The following is a 17771-nucleotide window of genomic DNA, read 5'->3' on the forward strand; positions in this document are numbered from 1 at the left end:
CTGAATGCAGTAGCGAAAGTGAAGTCGTCCAGGAACTGAGCATGAAGCAACTGCGTGAGATTTTTGCTGCAATGATAAAGTACGACTTTAATTTTGAAAGAGTTCGTTAGTTTAGGGCATATTTGCAGGATGGTTTGAGTCCTTACAAAGAACTGTATGATCTAAAAATGCGCGAGGCTAAGCAGTCAAGCAAGCCTTCCACATCAGCCACAGCAGACCACAAACCTTGACCTTTGACATCGAGGCAGGCAGTCATAGGGGAAGATGACCTGCCTGCCCTGATAGAAACAGATGACTCCCCAGTGTCCCACCACCCCAGCCCCCGGGCCGTGGACAGATACTGATGCACGAAGAATGCAACGGTAGCCAGGACGCACCCAGCACATCTTTAAGAAAAAAAAGCCGAAATAAACGAGCTAATTAATTAGGTGCCACCCGGCATGTAAATGTCGGCCCAGATCAGAGGCGATTGCCGACTGCATCGCCTCTGATCTGGGCCGACATTTACGTGCTGGGCAGCACCTAATTAATTAGCTTGTTTATTTTGACTTTTTTCTTAAAGATGTGCTGAGTGCGTTCCAGCTACCGCTGTACCACTGCATGCTTCGTGAAACGGTATCGGGCTGCTGCCTGGAGGGTGGGGGCCACTGCACCACCCCAACCTCCGACGACTCAGCCTAACACACCATCATCAGTGTGCTCGATGTCTTCCATATTCCCGTAAGTGATACTACACTGCACATACATTATTTCTACTTTATATAGGCTGTGTATTCATCATATCATTTCTGCTTTTACTATATGTTACTGTTATTTTAGGTTTTATGTGTTATTTGGCATGATTTGGTAGGTTATTTTTGGGTCTGCGAATGCTCGCAAACTTTTCCCATATGAATTAACGGTAATTGCTTCTTCGCTTTACGACATTCCAGCTTACGAACTGTTTCACAGGAACGCTCTACCTTTGGGTGGCGGGGGAAATCTGTATAACCAATAGTGAATTATTTAAATGAACAAGGCTGCTTGATCAAACTATATTACTGGAATAATAAATACACAACATTGTTCCACAGATCTCCGGCAAAAGAAGGGATAACCTATTTGGAAAATAAAACAAACTTCATGATTTTGAGAGAGTAATGAATCCTTGGAATTCTCTCCACTGGGTAGTTTTGAAGATTTGATCATTCAAAACTGAGTACAGCAGATTCTTTTAATCTGGCATAGGGTAGAAGGTTGGGTTTACTGGAGTTTGGAAGTGTAAAGGGTAATCTCAGGATACTGGGAATGTTCTTTTAGAGGAGAGATGAAAAGCACTTCATGCCAGAGATTGGAGTCACTGTGTGTAGGCTGACGGATGTTTTGGACTACAGTGCATCCAGGATCTTTGGGGATCAGGCGGGAGAGTGGAGCTGAGACCAAAATCAAATTGGGTATAATACTGAGTGATAGGGTTGAAGATGTGCTGTATTTCTGATCACAGAATAGTTCAAGAATGAAGAGATATCTGTTGAGTCTGTATTGGCTCTGTGCAAAAGCAGTCCACCTTGTTCAACTCCACTGCTCTCCCCATAGTCCTGCAGATTATTTAATTTCAGGTACTCTTTGTTTCAATACTGTAATTGAATCCATCTCTGTTACCATCCTAGCAGTGCATTCTACATACTATCCACTTTTGCATTGGGTTTCTTTTCCAGAAAAATGAATTCCTCGTTGCACTTATTTCATCATCTGGTTCTCACAGACCAATTTTCTCATACTTTTAAGTCTGTATTTGGTGTTTTACTCAATTTACTAGACTCTACAAACACAGAAAATTTACAAACTACTCTACAGTTGGATTTTGGTATCGATATATTTAAGCAAGGCATGTTAAATTGCCATTTTGTATCATATTTTGAAAATATTTTGTATATCATTTAAGTTCAGTCTTTGGAATAGGTTTGTTACTTTGTTTGTCCCTAGTCATTAATCTGAGAAATTAATAGTCTAGCCAAGAGTGTTCTAATTTCAGTGCATTGGGATCTTTGGAGAGTAGTAGGATTGTTGATGCTTATTATTTTGATCCCTGAATGTCTTTGTATCCAAAATGTGTGCACATTGTCACTATTTTGGCACTCAACATTCCAGTCAGTATCTCCATGACTCATTCTCTGGAAAGAACTAATTATATTTGTAGGTTGATTATGGATAGATTGTTTTTTTGCTATTGCCACAATTCTCAAGTTTTGGTGTTTCCCAGAGTTGATTTGAGATGTAAAAAGTTCATAAATCAGTTAGAATTAGAGTAGAATATTGCTGAAATTTTATTTGGATATGCCCATTTCAGATAACTTTTACTGTTGCCCTCTCCCAATCATTCTCTGCTCCTAACTCCTGTAAAAGATTAATTTTTAAGAGTCACACCCTCTTATTGCTCCCTTTACTGGCTGATGGAGGGTGTTCCTGTTTCTTTCTCTCACCATCCCAGTTTCATATGATAGTTATCTGAAATTTCCCAATTTTTACCCCCCTTCTGCCCTGGAAAAAAATGCTGTGTTTCATAAAGGAAATAAGTCAATATGAAAACTGGAAATTCTTCAGATGAAATGAAGTAGGGACTGGTATTTTACAGGCTCATTCCTGCTGTTAACCAGAATGGGTTAATGGACTTTGATCAGGGAATCCTAGCTTGCTATTATGACCAGACCATTTTACTTAAGATCTGTTATCTGAACTGTATCAAAGTTTAGCTGTTTGTGGTTTGATACAGCACAGATTCCAGGAGTGCAGGGAAAGCATAAAAGAACCTCTTGAGGCTAAGATTAGATTGACCAGCATCTAATTAAACAATGGAGCAGACTCGTATAGCTTTTTGGCCATATTATGCTCCTGTTTATGTTCTTATTAGTGACAAATCCTTTAAGATATTAATTTGTTAATTCTTTGGGGGCGGGGGGAACCATTGAATAGAACAAATCTTACAATGAATTGGGTTTAAACTTTTTTTTCTCTCAGTTTTGTTAACCGATACATACACCCTATCCTTGTTATATGCGAGGGATACGTTCCTTGAAGTTGATGCATAATGTGAAATCGCATAATGTGAATAATTATTTAAATGGAGAAAATAGGGATGCGTTCCAGCGGGCTTCCTTAAATATGTTTTATCTGTGATTTATTCACATTTTCATATAACCATATAACAATTACAGCACGGAAACAGGCCATCTCGGCCCTTCTAGTACGTGCCGAACTCTTACCCTATCCTAGTCCCACTGACCTGCACTCAGCCCATAACCCTCCATTCCTTTCCTGTCCATATATCTATCCAATTTAACTTTAAACGACAACTTAGAACCTGCCCCAACCACTTCTGCTGGAAGCTCATTCCACACAGCTACCACTCTCTGAGTAAAGGAAGTCCCTCTCATGTTACCCCTAAACTTTTGTCCTCTAACTCTCAACCCATGTCCTCTTGTTTGAATCCTCCCCACTCTCAATGGAAAAAGTCTAACCACGTCAACTCTATCAATCCCCCTCATAATTTTAAACACCTCTATTAAGTCCCCCCTCAACCTTCTACGCTCCAAAGAATAAAGACCTAACTTGTTCAACCTTCCTCTGTAACTTAGGAGATGAAATCCAGGCAACATTTTAGTAAATCTCCTCAGTACTCTCTCAATTTTATTGACATTGACATTGTTGTTTATTGACATTTATTGTTCTACAGCATTCTTCAGTGCCCTACCATTTACCATGTATGTCCTATTTTGATGAGTTCTACCAAAATGTAGCACCTCACATTTTTTCTGCATTAAACTCCATCTACCATCTTTCAGCCCACTCTTCTAACTGTCCTAAATCTCTCTGCAGGTTTTGAAAACCTACCTCATCATCCACAACACCACCTATCTTAGTATCATCTGCATACTTACTAATCCAATTTACCACCCCATCATCCAGATCATTAATATATATGACAAACAACACTGGACCCAGTACAGATCCCTGAGGCACACCGCTACACACCGTCCTCCAGTCTGACACACAGTTATCCACCACTACTCTCTGGCGTCTCCCATCTAGCCACTGCTGAATGCATTTTACTACTTCCATATTAATGCCTAACGATTGAACCTTCCTAACTAACCTTCCATGTGGAACCTTGTCAAAGGCCTTACTGAAGTCCATATAGACAACATCCACCGATTTACCCTCGTCAACTTTCTTAGTAACCTCATCAAAAAATTCAATAAGATTTGTCAAACATGACCTTCCATGCACAAATCCATGTTGACTGTTCCTAATCAGACCCTGTCTATCCAGATAATTATATATACCATCTCTAAGAATACTTTCCATCAATTTACCCACCACTGACGTCAAACTCATAGGCCGATAATTGCCAGGTGTGTTCTTAGAACCCTTTTTAAACAATGGAACCACATGAGCAATACGCCAATCCTCTGGCACCATTCCCGTTTCTAATGACATTTGAAATATTTCTGTCAGAGCCCCTGCTATTTCTACACTAACTTCCCTCAAGGTCCTAGGGAATATCGTGTCCGGACCCAGAGACTTATCCACTTTTATATTCCTTAAAAGTGCCAGTACTTCCTCTTCCATTGTCATGCTTTCCATAACTACCCTACGTGTTTCCTTTAGCTTATACAATTCAATATCCTTTTCATACCAATATGACACAAAAGCGGTACTAAAAGACAACATTTGTATTATATTTAATCAATTTAAGGTAATATTCAATGTAATAAATCATAGAAAGTTAACATGCTCTGGTGTACAGTACTCATCAACAGTGGCAGGTGTGTTCGCTCCAGGAGGTGAGTGGTTGTTGTGGTGTCGGGCAGCTTTACACGGATAAGGTAGATGGTTGTGGTCGTCAGGATCATATCAAGCACAGCAAGGGGTGAAGGAAGACTCACAGAACTCTTAAAACTGCCGGCAGCAGAAGATTACAGTGATTTGAATAAAGTGGTGAGGGTTGTTTGCTTGGCAGCATTTTGTTTTCCAGCATAAATTTGCTTGTAGGGAGGAAGGGTTGACGGCAGGGAACGACTGAAATGCTGACTCCGTTCTAAACTTGGGCCCATGTCCATCGCCATTTGTGCCAAGTGTTCCGACTTCTACCATGCCCCCACCGTTGGTAAACTCCCGGGATTTTCCAAATGGTCTGTTGCTTGCAGCATCTGAGAGATAGTTCACCGTAAAAAAAAATACGTACGCCTTGAATGTGGATCACACCGGTCGAGTGGTTGAATCAGCGATGTTGTGTTAAGCGGTAGAAAACGCACTGTTATGTTAGGATGAATGCTGTCCAAATGTTTAGGATAGGCTGGCACATTGTCAAGCAACAAAAGAATTTTAAAGGCAAGATTCTGTTCCCGGCAGTAGCATCCCAGAGCTATGTTACCTTCAGCTGATGCCGCGCTGTTTATAATTTCCAACTTTTTTTCAACTGTTAAAACGGTTCTCTGCCCAAAACATGACATCGGACACTTAGGAGGCATAGTTAAATATTTCAAGCGCAAAATCACTCCACCGTTGGTAAAACCAATAAAAGTTTAAGATCGTGCATCCACACCTTGCCAAATCCAATGCGAGAGTGGCGAGAGTGAAATTGTGAGGCGCACGCACCTGACTTGTATTGGCGGGAAAGTGGTGCTTCTCATCCCAACAGTGAGACTGTGAAGCCTGCGCACGTGACTTGTATTGGCGGGAAGGCAGTGCTCCTCGCATAACTGTGAATTTTGTACGCATATAACGAGACGTTGGTAGAAATAGGTTCCTCGCATAACTGTGAATCTGCATAGTCTGAAGACGCATATAACGAGTGTAACGCTCAGCTATATTGGCTCGTATTTATCTGGGGGAAACCCCGTCCGCCGCCTACCTTGTCTCCGGGTTACGTCAGTTGCTGTATAACTGCCACCTGATTCAGCTTCAAACATCAATCATCAGCCAGCACACAATGTACATTTTATCAATTACACTTTATAGATATTACTAAGTCTATGAGATTAATAGAAGTTCAATACTAAAAAGGAATGGAAAAAGCACCAGACTTATCAAGTTCAATTTCTTTGTGCACATGATGGAGCTTGGGACCTCTTTGGGACCACTCTGACCCCTTCGACTTGCAGCTCGGGACCACCGGAGTGATCAACCTGAGCTTTTCCTGCACGTCCATCGTCCTCACGGTCTCTCCCCGCCAAAACCCCCCGGTTCCCAACCATATGAGACAGCGTATCACTATGTCCTTCGTCCTCACGGTCTCTCCTCCGACTCCCCGCCAAAACCCCCTGGTTCCCAGCCATATGAGACAGCGTATCGCTATGTCCGTCGTCCTCATGGTCTCTCCTCCAACTCCCCGCCAAAACCCCCTGGTTCCCAGCCATATGAGATAGCGTATCACCCAAGGAAAGAATAACATGGACAGCCATTGGTTCATTTACTCTGTTATCTATATTATAATCCAAGCAAAGTGCTAGCTAGAGACTTTATCAGCATTTAACATAACAAAGAAGGCATTTTAATTAACATACACAGTAACATAAAAGATAACATAACAAAGAAGCCATTTTGATTAACATACGCAGTAACATAAAAGAAGAAACCCCTTACACGAGGATAGGGTGTACGATCAAATAAAATCCTACATATATGTGCATCGTTTGAGTATATTTTTTTATCTGTGACTTGACCAATGGGTTCTCAGTAAAGTGTTGACATACTCTAAAAGATTTTACTTGGTCTCTTTGTTTTGTAGAGATGCCTCCTTTGGGAATTCCACCTACCACCTAACTATTCTAGATTGTTTACATGCAATAAATCAGGTAAGTGACCCATTTATTTAAGTACAGATGGTTTTTATTTACATTGCTTTAGTTTTTTTAATGTTTTTGTGATGGGATTGACAAGAACAAAAGATATAAAGCATTTTAGAAGCAAATGTAGTTTTGAAAGGATTATGAAACTATTGGGTTACAATAAAATCTTATTAGTTTAATAATTTTTCTTTAGGGATGGTACTCTGTTATGCTTGCTGGCCTGGCCCATGTCTTAGTACAGACCTTGCAGTTGAAAATTACTAGCAGTCCACTGTTCGGGGGCAATGACTGATGGGTGATGTATGCTGACCTCAGCAGCAAAGTTCACATCCTGAAATTGGGCGCATAGCTAAAATGGACTTCAAATAATCATTGTTTCTTAGTAATCTTTTGACCTGCAAGGTTCAAATCTTGTTCTATTGTTGCCTGGGCAATTGGTAAGATTTTTGTACCCCTTCATGCAGTTCATGAAGGTGTTGAGATGTAACATTACCATTTTAAATCTGCTGCAATGTTTTATTCACTCTAAGGTGACAAAAATCACTATCAATTTTATGATCCTAAAGTTGCCAATGTGGCTCTTTATTCCAGAGGTTGATCATATAAGAATCAGGAATATTATCTAGTGTTTACCTGTAATTTTCTGTTTATCCACTTTCATTCCTGTCAAGGCTACTATTTGTTGCACATCCCTAACTGCCCTTGATGATAGTGAACTACCTTTTGGAAATGTTGCAGTCTAATGCTTAAGCTATGCTTGTGGTGCTGTCAAAAACGTTTCCAACAATGAAGGACCTGCAATACACTTGCCAGCCAGTTGGTGTGCAACTTGGATAGCCCTGCAGATAGTGTACTCTGCTCCTATTGTCTTAGGTCAGGGATTCCCAACCTTTTGTTGTGCCATGGATCAATACCATTAAGCTAGGGGTCCGTGGGCCCCTGGTAGGGAACCCCTGTTCGAGGTGGTACTGCTCTTTGGTTTAGAAGCTGTTATTGGAGTGTCTTAGGATCCTTTATATGCCAGGTTTGAAAAGCGACCGGGGCCTGTCAGGAGTTGTCTGCCGAGTGGGTGATTGGTAAGGTGATAAGCAAATTAGTAAGGGCCAATAAAAGGAAGGAAGATGTAAGCGAAGTGGGTGATTGTGGGAGCAGTCAGGCTTTGGCTCAGCTGGCTTCAACAAGAATAGGTTAGGCTAAAGGTGCGTGGAGTCTTTTGGAGTCAATTATTTGTTTGCAGAACTTGAGCTTAACAAGTTATACATTTTGGCTTTTAACAACTTTAGACAGGTAGATAATTAAGGCAGTGGAATGCTCCTCCTGTAAGATGTAGGATTACAGGGTACCTAATGGTCTCCCTGATGACTATCTTTGGAGAAAATGCACCCAACTTCAGCTCCTTCTGAGGTCAAGGAACTGGAACTAGAACTGGATGTACTTGGGGTCATCTGGGAGGCTGCAAACCTCATAGATGAGACTTTTATTGAGGTGGTCACACCCAGAGTGCAGACTTCAGGTAGTAGGAATATCAGAAGTAAGGGGAGTAAGCAGATAGTGCAGAGTTCCACTGTGGCCATTCCCTTTTGGATACTGCTGTGGGGGGAGGTGGAACAGCAGCAGCAGCCAGGCCAGTGGCACTGTGGCCAGCTCAGCAAAGGAGAGGAAAGCTAGGCAGAGCATCTGTAAGCCGTAAGAGGAGACTTGATGGTTAGGGAGATGGACTGGAGATCTTTTTTGGGCCACAAAATAGAGGCCAGGATGGTGTGTTGTCTGCCAGGTGCTAGGATCAATGATGTCTCAGAACAGCTGCCAAATATTCTCAAGAGGGAGTGTGAACAGCCGGAGGTCATGGTGCACATTGGCACAAGTGACATGGGCAGAAGGGGGAAGAGGTCCTGTGCAGTGAGTACAGAGACTTGTGGAAGAGGCTGAAAAGCAGGACCTCCAAGGTAGTATTCCCAGTGCCATGTACTAGTCAGGGCAGGGCAGGACGATAGTGCACATAAATGAGTGGCTGAGAGAGTGATGCAGGGGGCAGGGTTTCAGACTTTTGGATTGTTGGGATCTCTTCTGAGGAAGGTATGACCTGTACGAAATGAACAGGTTACACCTGCACCTGAGGGGGATCAATATCCTTGCAGGCAGGTTTGCAAGAGCTGTTGGGGAGGGTATAAACTATTTTGGTATGGGGGTGGGAGCGGAGTAATAGGGATGAAGATGGGCAGTGGTATACAATAGATGCAGTGTGGAGTGAGAAAGGACAGGCAGATGATAGGACAGCATTGCAGTTGGTGGGATGAATTGAAATATAATCTGTGGGCAAAATCGAAAAGGGCAATGAATAGAGAAATACAGGTGTTATATTTGAATGCATGCAGTATACAGAATAAGGTAGTTTATCTTGTAGCTCATTTAGAAATTGGCAAGTATGATGTTATGGGCATCAGTAAGTCATGGCTGAAAAAAGATCATAGTTGGGAGCTTAACATTTTATCAAAAGGACAGGCAAGTAGGCAAAGGGGATGGAGTGGCTTTTCCTGTGACAGCGCTCTGTGTAGATGTGCTCAGTGGTAGAGAAGGCTTTACACGTGATGGACTGGGTCATACCCGCTACATTTTATAGTGTTTTCCATTCAAGACCATGTGTGCTTCCATACCAGGCTGTGATGCAGCCAGTCGATATACTCATCACACATCTATAGAAGTTTGTCAAAGTTTTAGATGTTAAGCTGAATACTTGTGAACTTCTAAGAAAGTAGAGGAGCTATATGTTTTCTTTGTAATTGCCCTCGCGTGCTAGGTCCAAAGCAGGTCCTCTGAAATTATAACCATGAGTAATTTAAAGTTGCTGATCTTCTCTTCCCCTGATCCCCTGATGAGGACTGGCTCATGGACCTCCAGTTTCCTCCTCCTGAAGTCAATAATCAGCTGCTTGGTCTTGCTGACATTGAGTGACAAGTTGTTGTGGCACCACTCAGCCACATCTTCAGTCTTCCTCCTATATGCTGATTTGTCATCAACTTTGATTTGGCTGATGACAGTGGTGCTGTCAGCAAACTTGAATATGACATTGGAGCTGTTGTTGGCCACAGTCATAAGTATAAAGTGACTATGGCAGGGGACTAAGCACATAGCCTTGTGGTGCATCTGTGATGATGGAGATGTTGCCAATCTGAACTGACTGTGGTCTGCAAGTAAGGAAACAAAGATCTAATTATACAAGGAGGTACTGAGGTCAGGGTCTTGAAACTTATTGATTAGTTTTGAGAGGACGATGGTATTGAATGCCGAGTTCAATATACATCTTTGCTGTCCAGGTGTTCTGGGGCTCTGTGAAGAGACAATGAAATGGCACCTGCTCTGAAGTTGTGCTTGTAGACAAACTGGAGTGGATTCTGGTTGCTTCTCGGGCAGGAGTTGTGTATTCTATCAGCAACCTCTCAAAACACTTCATCACAGTCAGTGTAAATGCTACTGGATGATGGTCATTGAGGCAGGATACCATGTTTTCTTAGGTACAGGTGTGATTGAAGCAGGTGGGTACCTCGGATGGCTGAAGCGAGAGGTTAAAGATGTTGGTGAATACTCTAGCCAATTGATCAACACGGGTCTTTAGTACTGGACCAGATATCCCATCAGGACCAGGTGCTTTCTGTTGGTTCACCCTCCTGAAGGATGCTCTCACGTCAGCCTCAGAGACTGAAATCACAGGGTCATTGAGGCTATGGGAGTTCATGAAGTATCCTCTGTGTTTTGACAGTCAAAGTGTACATAGAAGGCATTGAGCTCATATGTCGCTTGATTTTACTCAGTAAGAGTTAATAGCATTTTAGCCCAAAGGCAGCATGGTTTCCTTAAGGGGAAAATTTGTGTGGCAAGTCTGAAATTATTTTGAGGAATTAACTGACAGGATAAACGAAGGAGAGTCTGTGGATGTTCTGCACTTGGATTTTAAGAAGGCTTTTGATAAGGTGCTGTACCTGAGGCTGCTTAAGAAGATAAGAGACCATGAGATTACAGGAAAGATGCTAGCAAGGATAAAAGATTGGCTGAGTCAAGATTGGCAAAGAGTCAAAGAGCAGTGCCTTGGGAAGGTGGCATCTATCATTAAGGATCCCCCACACCCTCTTCACACTGTTACCATCAGGAAGGAGGTACAGAAGCCTGAAGGTACACACTCAGCGATTCAGGAACAGCTTCTTGCCCTCTGCCATTCATTTTCTAAATGAACATTGAACCCATGAACACTACCTCACTACTATTTTATTTTTGTTATTTTGTACTACTTAATTTAACTTAATTATTTAATAGACATATATATTTAATGTGACTTAGATTTTTCTCTATATTTATCATGTTTTTCATTGTACTGCTGCCGTAAAGTTAACAAATTTCACGAAATATGCCAGTGATACTATATTTGATTCTGATAAAGGGGGCCTTTTCTGGTTGGCTGCCAGTGACAAGTGGTGTTCCACAGGGGTCGGTATTGGGACTGCTTCTTGTCAAAGAAGGCACAACAGTGGCTAATTGCGAGTGTCTTTGGTGAGCTTGAGGAAATTTGGCATATCACTAAAAACACTTGCAAATTTCTACAAGTGTACTGAGGAGAGCATTCTAACTGGCTTGCATCACTGTCTGCTGGGGAGTAGGGGAATGCTACTGCAGAAGATTGAAGCAAACTGCAGAGTGCTATAAACTTAGTCAGCTCCATTATGGATACTAGCCTCAGTAGTATTCAGGACATCTTCAAGGAGTGATGCCTCAAAAAGGCGACATCCATCTTTAAGGACCCCCATCATGTAGGATATGTCCTGTTCTCATTGCTCCAATCAGAAAGGAGGTACAGGAGCCTGAAGGCACACACTCAATGAATCAGGAACAGCTGATTCCCCTCTGCCATCCGATTTTTGTGTGTCTATACGTATGCACATACGTGCATACACACACTTATTTATTTATGAATCTTAACTTAAAGGGTTAGTAAAGAAAAGAAAGAAAGAAAAAAAAAACAAAAGGGGCCCTTTATAATTAAAGTCAAATGTGCACAATTAGGATCTCAACTCTTCCCAAAATTCATATTCACTGATCCTCGGTCAATCTCGGCGCCTAGCTCCATCGAATCATGGTCCCTCACCGGGTCGAATCCTACAACCGGTTCTCTCCAGTGTCTTGTCTCTTCATCTCCAGCCGAACAAAAAAAAAACCAAGACCAACCTTCCTAATTGGATGACACACATTCCTTAGCATCCCTTATCTTCAACATAACCCAAACAGGCTGAAAACAGAACAGACTGCTAAAATGAAATACCTATAGTTAGCAGTAAAAATGTGAGACAGAGTGTTGGATGACGGAATTGATGGCTTAGTTGCCAACTTTGCAGAAAATATCAAGACAGATGGAGGGGCAGATAGTGTTGAGTCTTCAGAAGAACTTGGACAGGTTGGGAGAATGGGCAATGAAGTGGCAGATGAAACCTAGTGCAGGGGACAGGTATGGTCATGCATTTCAGCAGAAGGAATAAAGGTGTAGACTATTTTGTAAACAAGGAGAAAATTCAAAAATCAGAGGTTGGCATCCTTGTGCAGGATTCCCTAAACATTAACTTGCAAGTTGAGTCAGTGGTAAGGAAACCAAAAGCAATGTTAGTATTCATTTCGAGATGACTAGAATATTAAAAAGAATGATGTGCGGAGGCTATATAAGGCATTGGTCAGACTGCATTTGGAGTACTGCGAGCAGTTTTGGACCTCTTATCTAAGAAAAGATGTGCTCACATTGAAAAAGGTCCAGAAGAGGTTCATGAGGCTGATTCTGGGAATGAAAGGCTTAGCATATGAGGAGTGTTTGATGGCTCAGGCCTGTACTCGCTGGAGTTTAGAAGAATGGTGGGGGGAGTGGGATGTGTGATCTCATTGAAACCTATCGAACATTGCAAGACATAGAGTGAAGATGTTTCCTATAGTAGGTGAGTCTTGTATCAGAGGACATAGCCTCAGAATAGAGGGATGTCCATTTAAAACAACATTTGCCACAGACAGCTGTGGAGGCCAAGTCATTGTGTATACTTAAAACATAGGTTGTTAAGTTCTTGATTAGTCAAGGTGTCAAAGTTTATGGGGAGAAGGCAGGAGATTGGAGTTGAAAGGGATAATACATCAGCCAGGATAGAATGGCAGAGCAGACTCGAATGGCCTGATTATAAGACCATAAGACATAGGAGCAGAATTAGGCCATTTGGCCAGCTGAGTTTGCTCCGCCATAGCTGATCCAATTTTCCTATCAGCCCTTATCTCCTGCCTTCTCTCCATATCCCTTTATGCCCTGACCAGTCAAGAACTTATTGATTCTGCCTTAAATATACATGAAGACTTGACCTTCACTGCTGCCTGTGGCAAAGAATTCCACAGATTCGCCGCTCTCTTGCTAAAGAAATTCCTCCTTGTTTCTGTTCTAAAAGGACGCCCTTCTATTCTGAATCGGTGTCTTCTGGTCTTAGATTCTCCTACTGGGGAACATCCTCTCCACATCCATTCTAACAAGGCCTTTCACCATTTGATAGATTTCAGTGAGGTCATCCCTCATTCTTCTGAATTCTAGTAAATACAGGCCCAGAGCCATCAAATGCTCTTCATGTGACAAGCCTTTCAATCCCAGAATCATTTTTGTGAACCGCCTTTGAACCCTCTCCAATGTCAGCACATCCTTTCTTAGATAAGGGTTCCAAAACTGCTCTCAATACTCCGAGCGAGGCCTCACTATTGCTTTATAAAATCTCAACATTACATCCTTGCTGTTGTATTCTAGTCCTCTTAAAATGAATGCTAACATTGCATTTGCCTTCCTCACCAAGATTCAACCTGCAAATTAACTTTTAGGGAATCATGCACGAGGACTCCCAAGTCCCTTTGCACCTCAGGTTTTTGTATTTTCTCTCTATTTAGAAAATATTCAACCCTTTAATTTCTTCTAGCAAGTTGCATATACTTCTCGACACTGTATTCCATCTGCCGTTTCTTTGCCCACACTCCTAATCCGTCTGTCCCTTTGTAGCCTCTCTACTTTTTCAACTACCTGCCCCTCCACTATCTTCATGTCTTCTGCAAATGTTGCAACAATGCAATTAATTCCATCATTCAAATCGTTGACTCCTATGTCTCCTAATTATGCTCCTATGTCTTGTAGTCTTATGACTAACTGCAGAGCATTTGGCTAATCTCACACACTGCAACAATTGTGCATTGGGAGAGGAATGAACATTCAGTGTGGTGATGGTCAATTGCAATGTTTTGTCTTGGGTAGTGTTAAGGTTTTTAAGTATCCTTTTAGAGCTACATGCTTACAGGCAAATGGAGTACATTCTATCCTTTCTAAATGTGTTTTGTACATGTTGGTAAAACTTTGGTTGTTAGGAAGTGAGGCACTCCAGTTTACTCTGCCTCTGACTTGCTGTTGTAGCTACAGTGTTCATGTGATTGGCCCATTGAGTTTCTGGTCAATGGTTTCCCCACTCCTACCCTTCAGGATGTTGATGGTGGGTTCTTGGCAATTTATAACTTACAAACGCTGGATGCTATGAGTTATCTTAGTACATCTTTAGGAAATACCTGAGGATTGAGGATGACTTGTTTCCAGTCTAGTTTTATAGGTTCTGGGGTGGCTAGTAAGGCCGGTGTTCTGGTAGATGAGACAGCAGGTATCTGAGGGAGTGGTTGGATAGTTGGTGAGGTGGCATGCTCCTTTTGCTTCAACTAATGCATAGACTAACATTCACAATGTTATGCTGAATTCTGCTCTGCCACTTGAGCCATTATAGGACAAAGATTCCCAAAAGTTCGTCAGTGGGGATTATTACATTGCTTGAAGGCAACTTAAACACTTCCTTAAACTTTTTTTTAATCTGCCCGCCTTGTGAGCCCTTCCCATGATGGGGCTTGGTATACTCTGTTTTGAGAGACTGGTGTTGTGCATGTGACAAGTTTGTCCTGCCTGTGTAGCCAATTGCAGGCATTGATCTTGGAAGTGTTGGCCTGGGATACAACATTGAATGTAGAGGATTTAGCACCGACAATTAGTGCCATCTTGCTAGTGTCTTAAGGTTCCTGTTGTAGGTCCTATACAAAGAAACATGCAGGTGGGCAGGATTACTGCTGTCCAGTAAACCATGCAATACCAAGCATTGGTCTTCATCTTCAGAAACCATTTTCCCTAATCATCTGATGGCTGTGTGAAGACATTGAAGGAAATAATCGACCTCATCATTGCAGTCTGCCTTCAACAAGATATGGGTACCTAAATATGTGAAGTGGTTTGTATTTTACTGCTAGGCCAGTGTTCTGCATTGGGGGCTGGCTGGTTTATCTTGTGGTAGTTGAGTATAGGCTTTTCCTTTTGTATACTTTAGTAATGAGTCAACAATGTCTTGAAGCTGAGCCTCTGAATTTGCACAACTACACATTGCCTGTACATTGCAACTTGACCACTGAGGTTTGGGTCTGTAGTATAGACTCTAGTCAAAGTTTCCTGTTCTAAAGAATAGATCCATACCCACAGGATGTTCGTAGGAGGTGCAGCATAAATTGTAGTAAGAAAGAGAGCATTGTTCAACACCAATTTTCACTGATTCTATGAAACCCATAGGTCAGTATCGAATGCAAAGTAGAGGCAAATATTTCTGGGTAGCTGAATTTGAGGAGGATTACAGAATCTTCCTGAGTAACGGACTCAAAGGCTGAGGTCAGAAAAGATCACCCGGAGTGGTTGGTGCTGCTCCCTTCATTTTCCCTGGAATTGTTGCACAATGAAAATAGTGTCCATTGTGCTTTTTGGGGAACTAAATCTGCACTGCAATTCAGGAGCAGATCTGCAGCCATTGGGAAGAGGTGGTTCAAAATGACACAACAATGACTTTTCCTGAGGCCCCATAATGTTAGTAACAACATGGGTATTGCTGCAAGAAGTGGTGAAGGACCCACAAAAGTAGTTTTTGGATGTGCTGAAACTAGGGAGGGTTCAAAGGAGGTTCACAGAAGTTATTCCAGGATTAAGTGGCATGTCATATGAAGAGTGTTTGATGGCTCTGGGCCTGTGTTCGCTAGAATTCAGATAAATGTGGAGTGACCTCATTGAAACCTATTGAATAGAGTGGACGTGGAGAGGATGTTTCCTATGGTGGGAGTGTTTAAGACCAGAGGGCACAGCCTCAAAATAGAGGTGTGTCCTTTTAGTACAGAGATGAGGAGGAATTCCTTTAGCTAGAGAGCAGTGAATGTAGAATTCTTTACCACAAGTGGCTCTGGAGGCCAAGTCTTTATGGCACTTAAGGCAATGGTTGATAGATTCTTGATAGTCATGGCACGAAGGGATATGGGGAGAAGGCAGGAGTTTGGGGCTGAGAGGAAAAATGGATCAGCTATGACAAAATGGTGGAGCAGACCCAATGGGCAAAATGCCTAATTGTGCTCCTATATCTTATAGATTTTGGTTCTGTGGTTTAGCCTGCTGATTTGCCAGCTTTGCAGAAGGGCATATTTTTGGCACCACCTCCTTAGCTGTTTAATTGTATTTTATCATTGATGGTAAGACTGCAGAGATTCCAGTATGATCCATTGATTGCTTGAGTGTCAGTTGCATATAGAAGTGGCACAGGGGACTTCGGGTCAAGATAGTGATGGTTTAGTCACTAAAAGCTATCGCTCCATTCTATTTATCTCCGCACTCCTTCTCTCCCTTTTTAACTCCAAACTGTTAAACTTTTTATTCTCCCTCCCGCCTGCGAATACAGCTGTTTTATAATGGCTTCAAAGACTACCAAATTGGGGAAAAAAAGAAGTTCCAGTGGCCGGCTTCTCAGGCGAAAACATTATCTTGATATTAGAACAGCATCGACAGGAGATAATTACTGAATTTAAGTCTTCTTTCAGTTCGTTGGAATCGAAATGGGATCAAATTAAATCCAAAGTGGAGGATCATGCCCAACATTGATCACATCTCGAGTTTGCCACGGATGATTTAGACCGCAGTTTTAAAGAGTTGGAAAACATTTGTTCCAACTTGAGAGATCATAACCCCAAGCTAGTATCCAAAGTTACTGACCTGGAAAGGTGGAGCTGACATCAAAATCTACGTATTCTCGGCTTGCCAGAGTCTATCGAAAGTGGATCCCCCGCTGAATTTTTCTCCACTTTGCTATGTGAGATTTTTGGGAATGATATACTTTCGACCCTGCCTGAGATAGGCAGAGCTCATCATACTTTAGCGCTTAAGCCGGAGCCGGGGCATAGGCCACGCCTTGTAATTATTCATTTTCATCGCTACCAGATTGAGGATCTCTTGGTTAAAGAAGCCCGTCAGAGAGGTAGGTTGGAATACAAGGGTCAATCAATTCATGTTGTCGAGGACTATGCTTCCCAAGTTCTGAGTCTGCGAGCCGAGTATAAAGGAGACATGAAAGAACTATATAATCGCGGATTCAGACCTTCCCTTCGATTTCCAGCTGGCCTTCGAATATCTCTTACTGGTGGAGGCAAAAAGTGGTTTAACTCAGCTACAGAACCTCAGAAATTTATCGATACCCTCCCTGTTACTTCGAGTCCCTCAGATTCAGTTTGATTACTTATATTGACAGAAAAGTACTTTTTTTTTCTCCTCTTGTTTTTTTTCCTGATCTTTCTTTCTTAAGTCAGTAAATTTTTTTTCCATAGTTTCTCGTGGGTAGGTCACTGGGTAAGGTCTGTTTACCTGTTTACCTATTTACCTGTTTTTATATTTTTTCTTAAATACTAGTTCTTATTTTTTTTTGGATTATTGCCTTGAGTCAAGCTTAACAAATTATGGTGGAATTGTTTTTCTTTTCACTATGTATAACTTTAGTTTGTAGTGCTAAAAGTTTTCTGGTTTTTAATCGATAATAAGATGGAGCTGATGACGATGTTAAGAGACAG

At 41.9% G+C, this 17771-nt stretch overlaps 1 protein-coding gene across 1 annotated transcript in view; it reads left to right on the forward strand.

Annotated features, from left to right (window-relative positions):
- Positions 1-17771, forward strand: part of LOC134354522 (dual specificity protein phosphatase CDC14A-like) — a 140519-nt gene that overhangs the window by 29477 nt on the left and 93271 nt on the right. The window contains exon 6 of the mRNA XM_063063444.1: positions 6770-6836. Coding sequence (XP_062919514.1) covers positions 6770-6836 — 67 coding nt within the window. The remainder of the gene's footprint in view (positions 1-6769; positions 6837-17771) is intronic.

The sequence above is a fragment of the Mobula hypostoma genome, chromosome 12 (assembly GCF_963921235.1).
Source record: "Mobula hypostoma chromosome 12, sMobHyp1.1, whole genome shotgun sequence".
NCBI lineage: Eukaryota > Metazoa > Chordata > Chondrichthyes > Myliobatiformes > Myliobatidae > Mobula > Mobula hypostoma.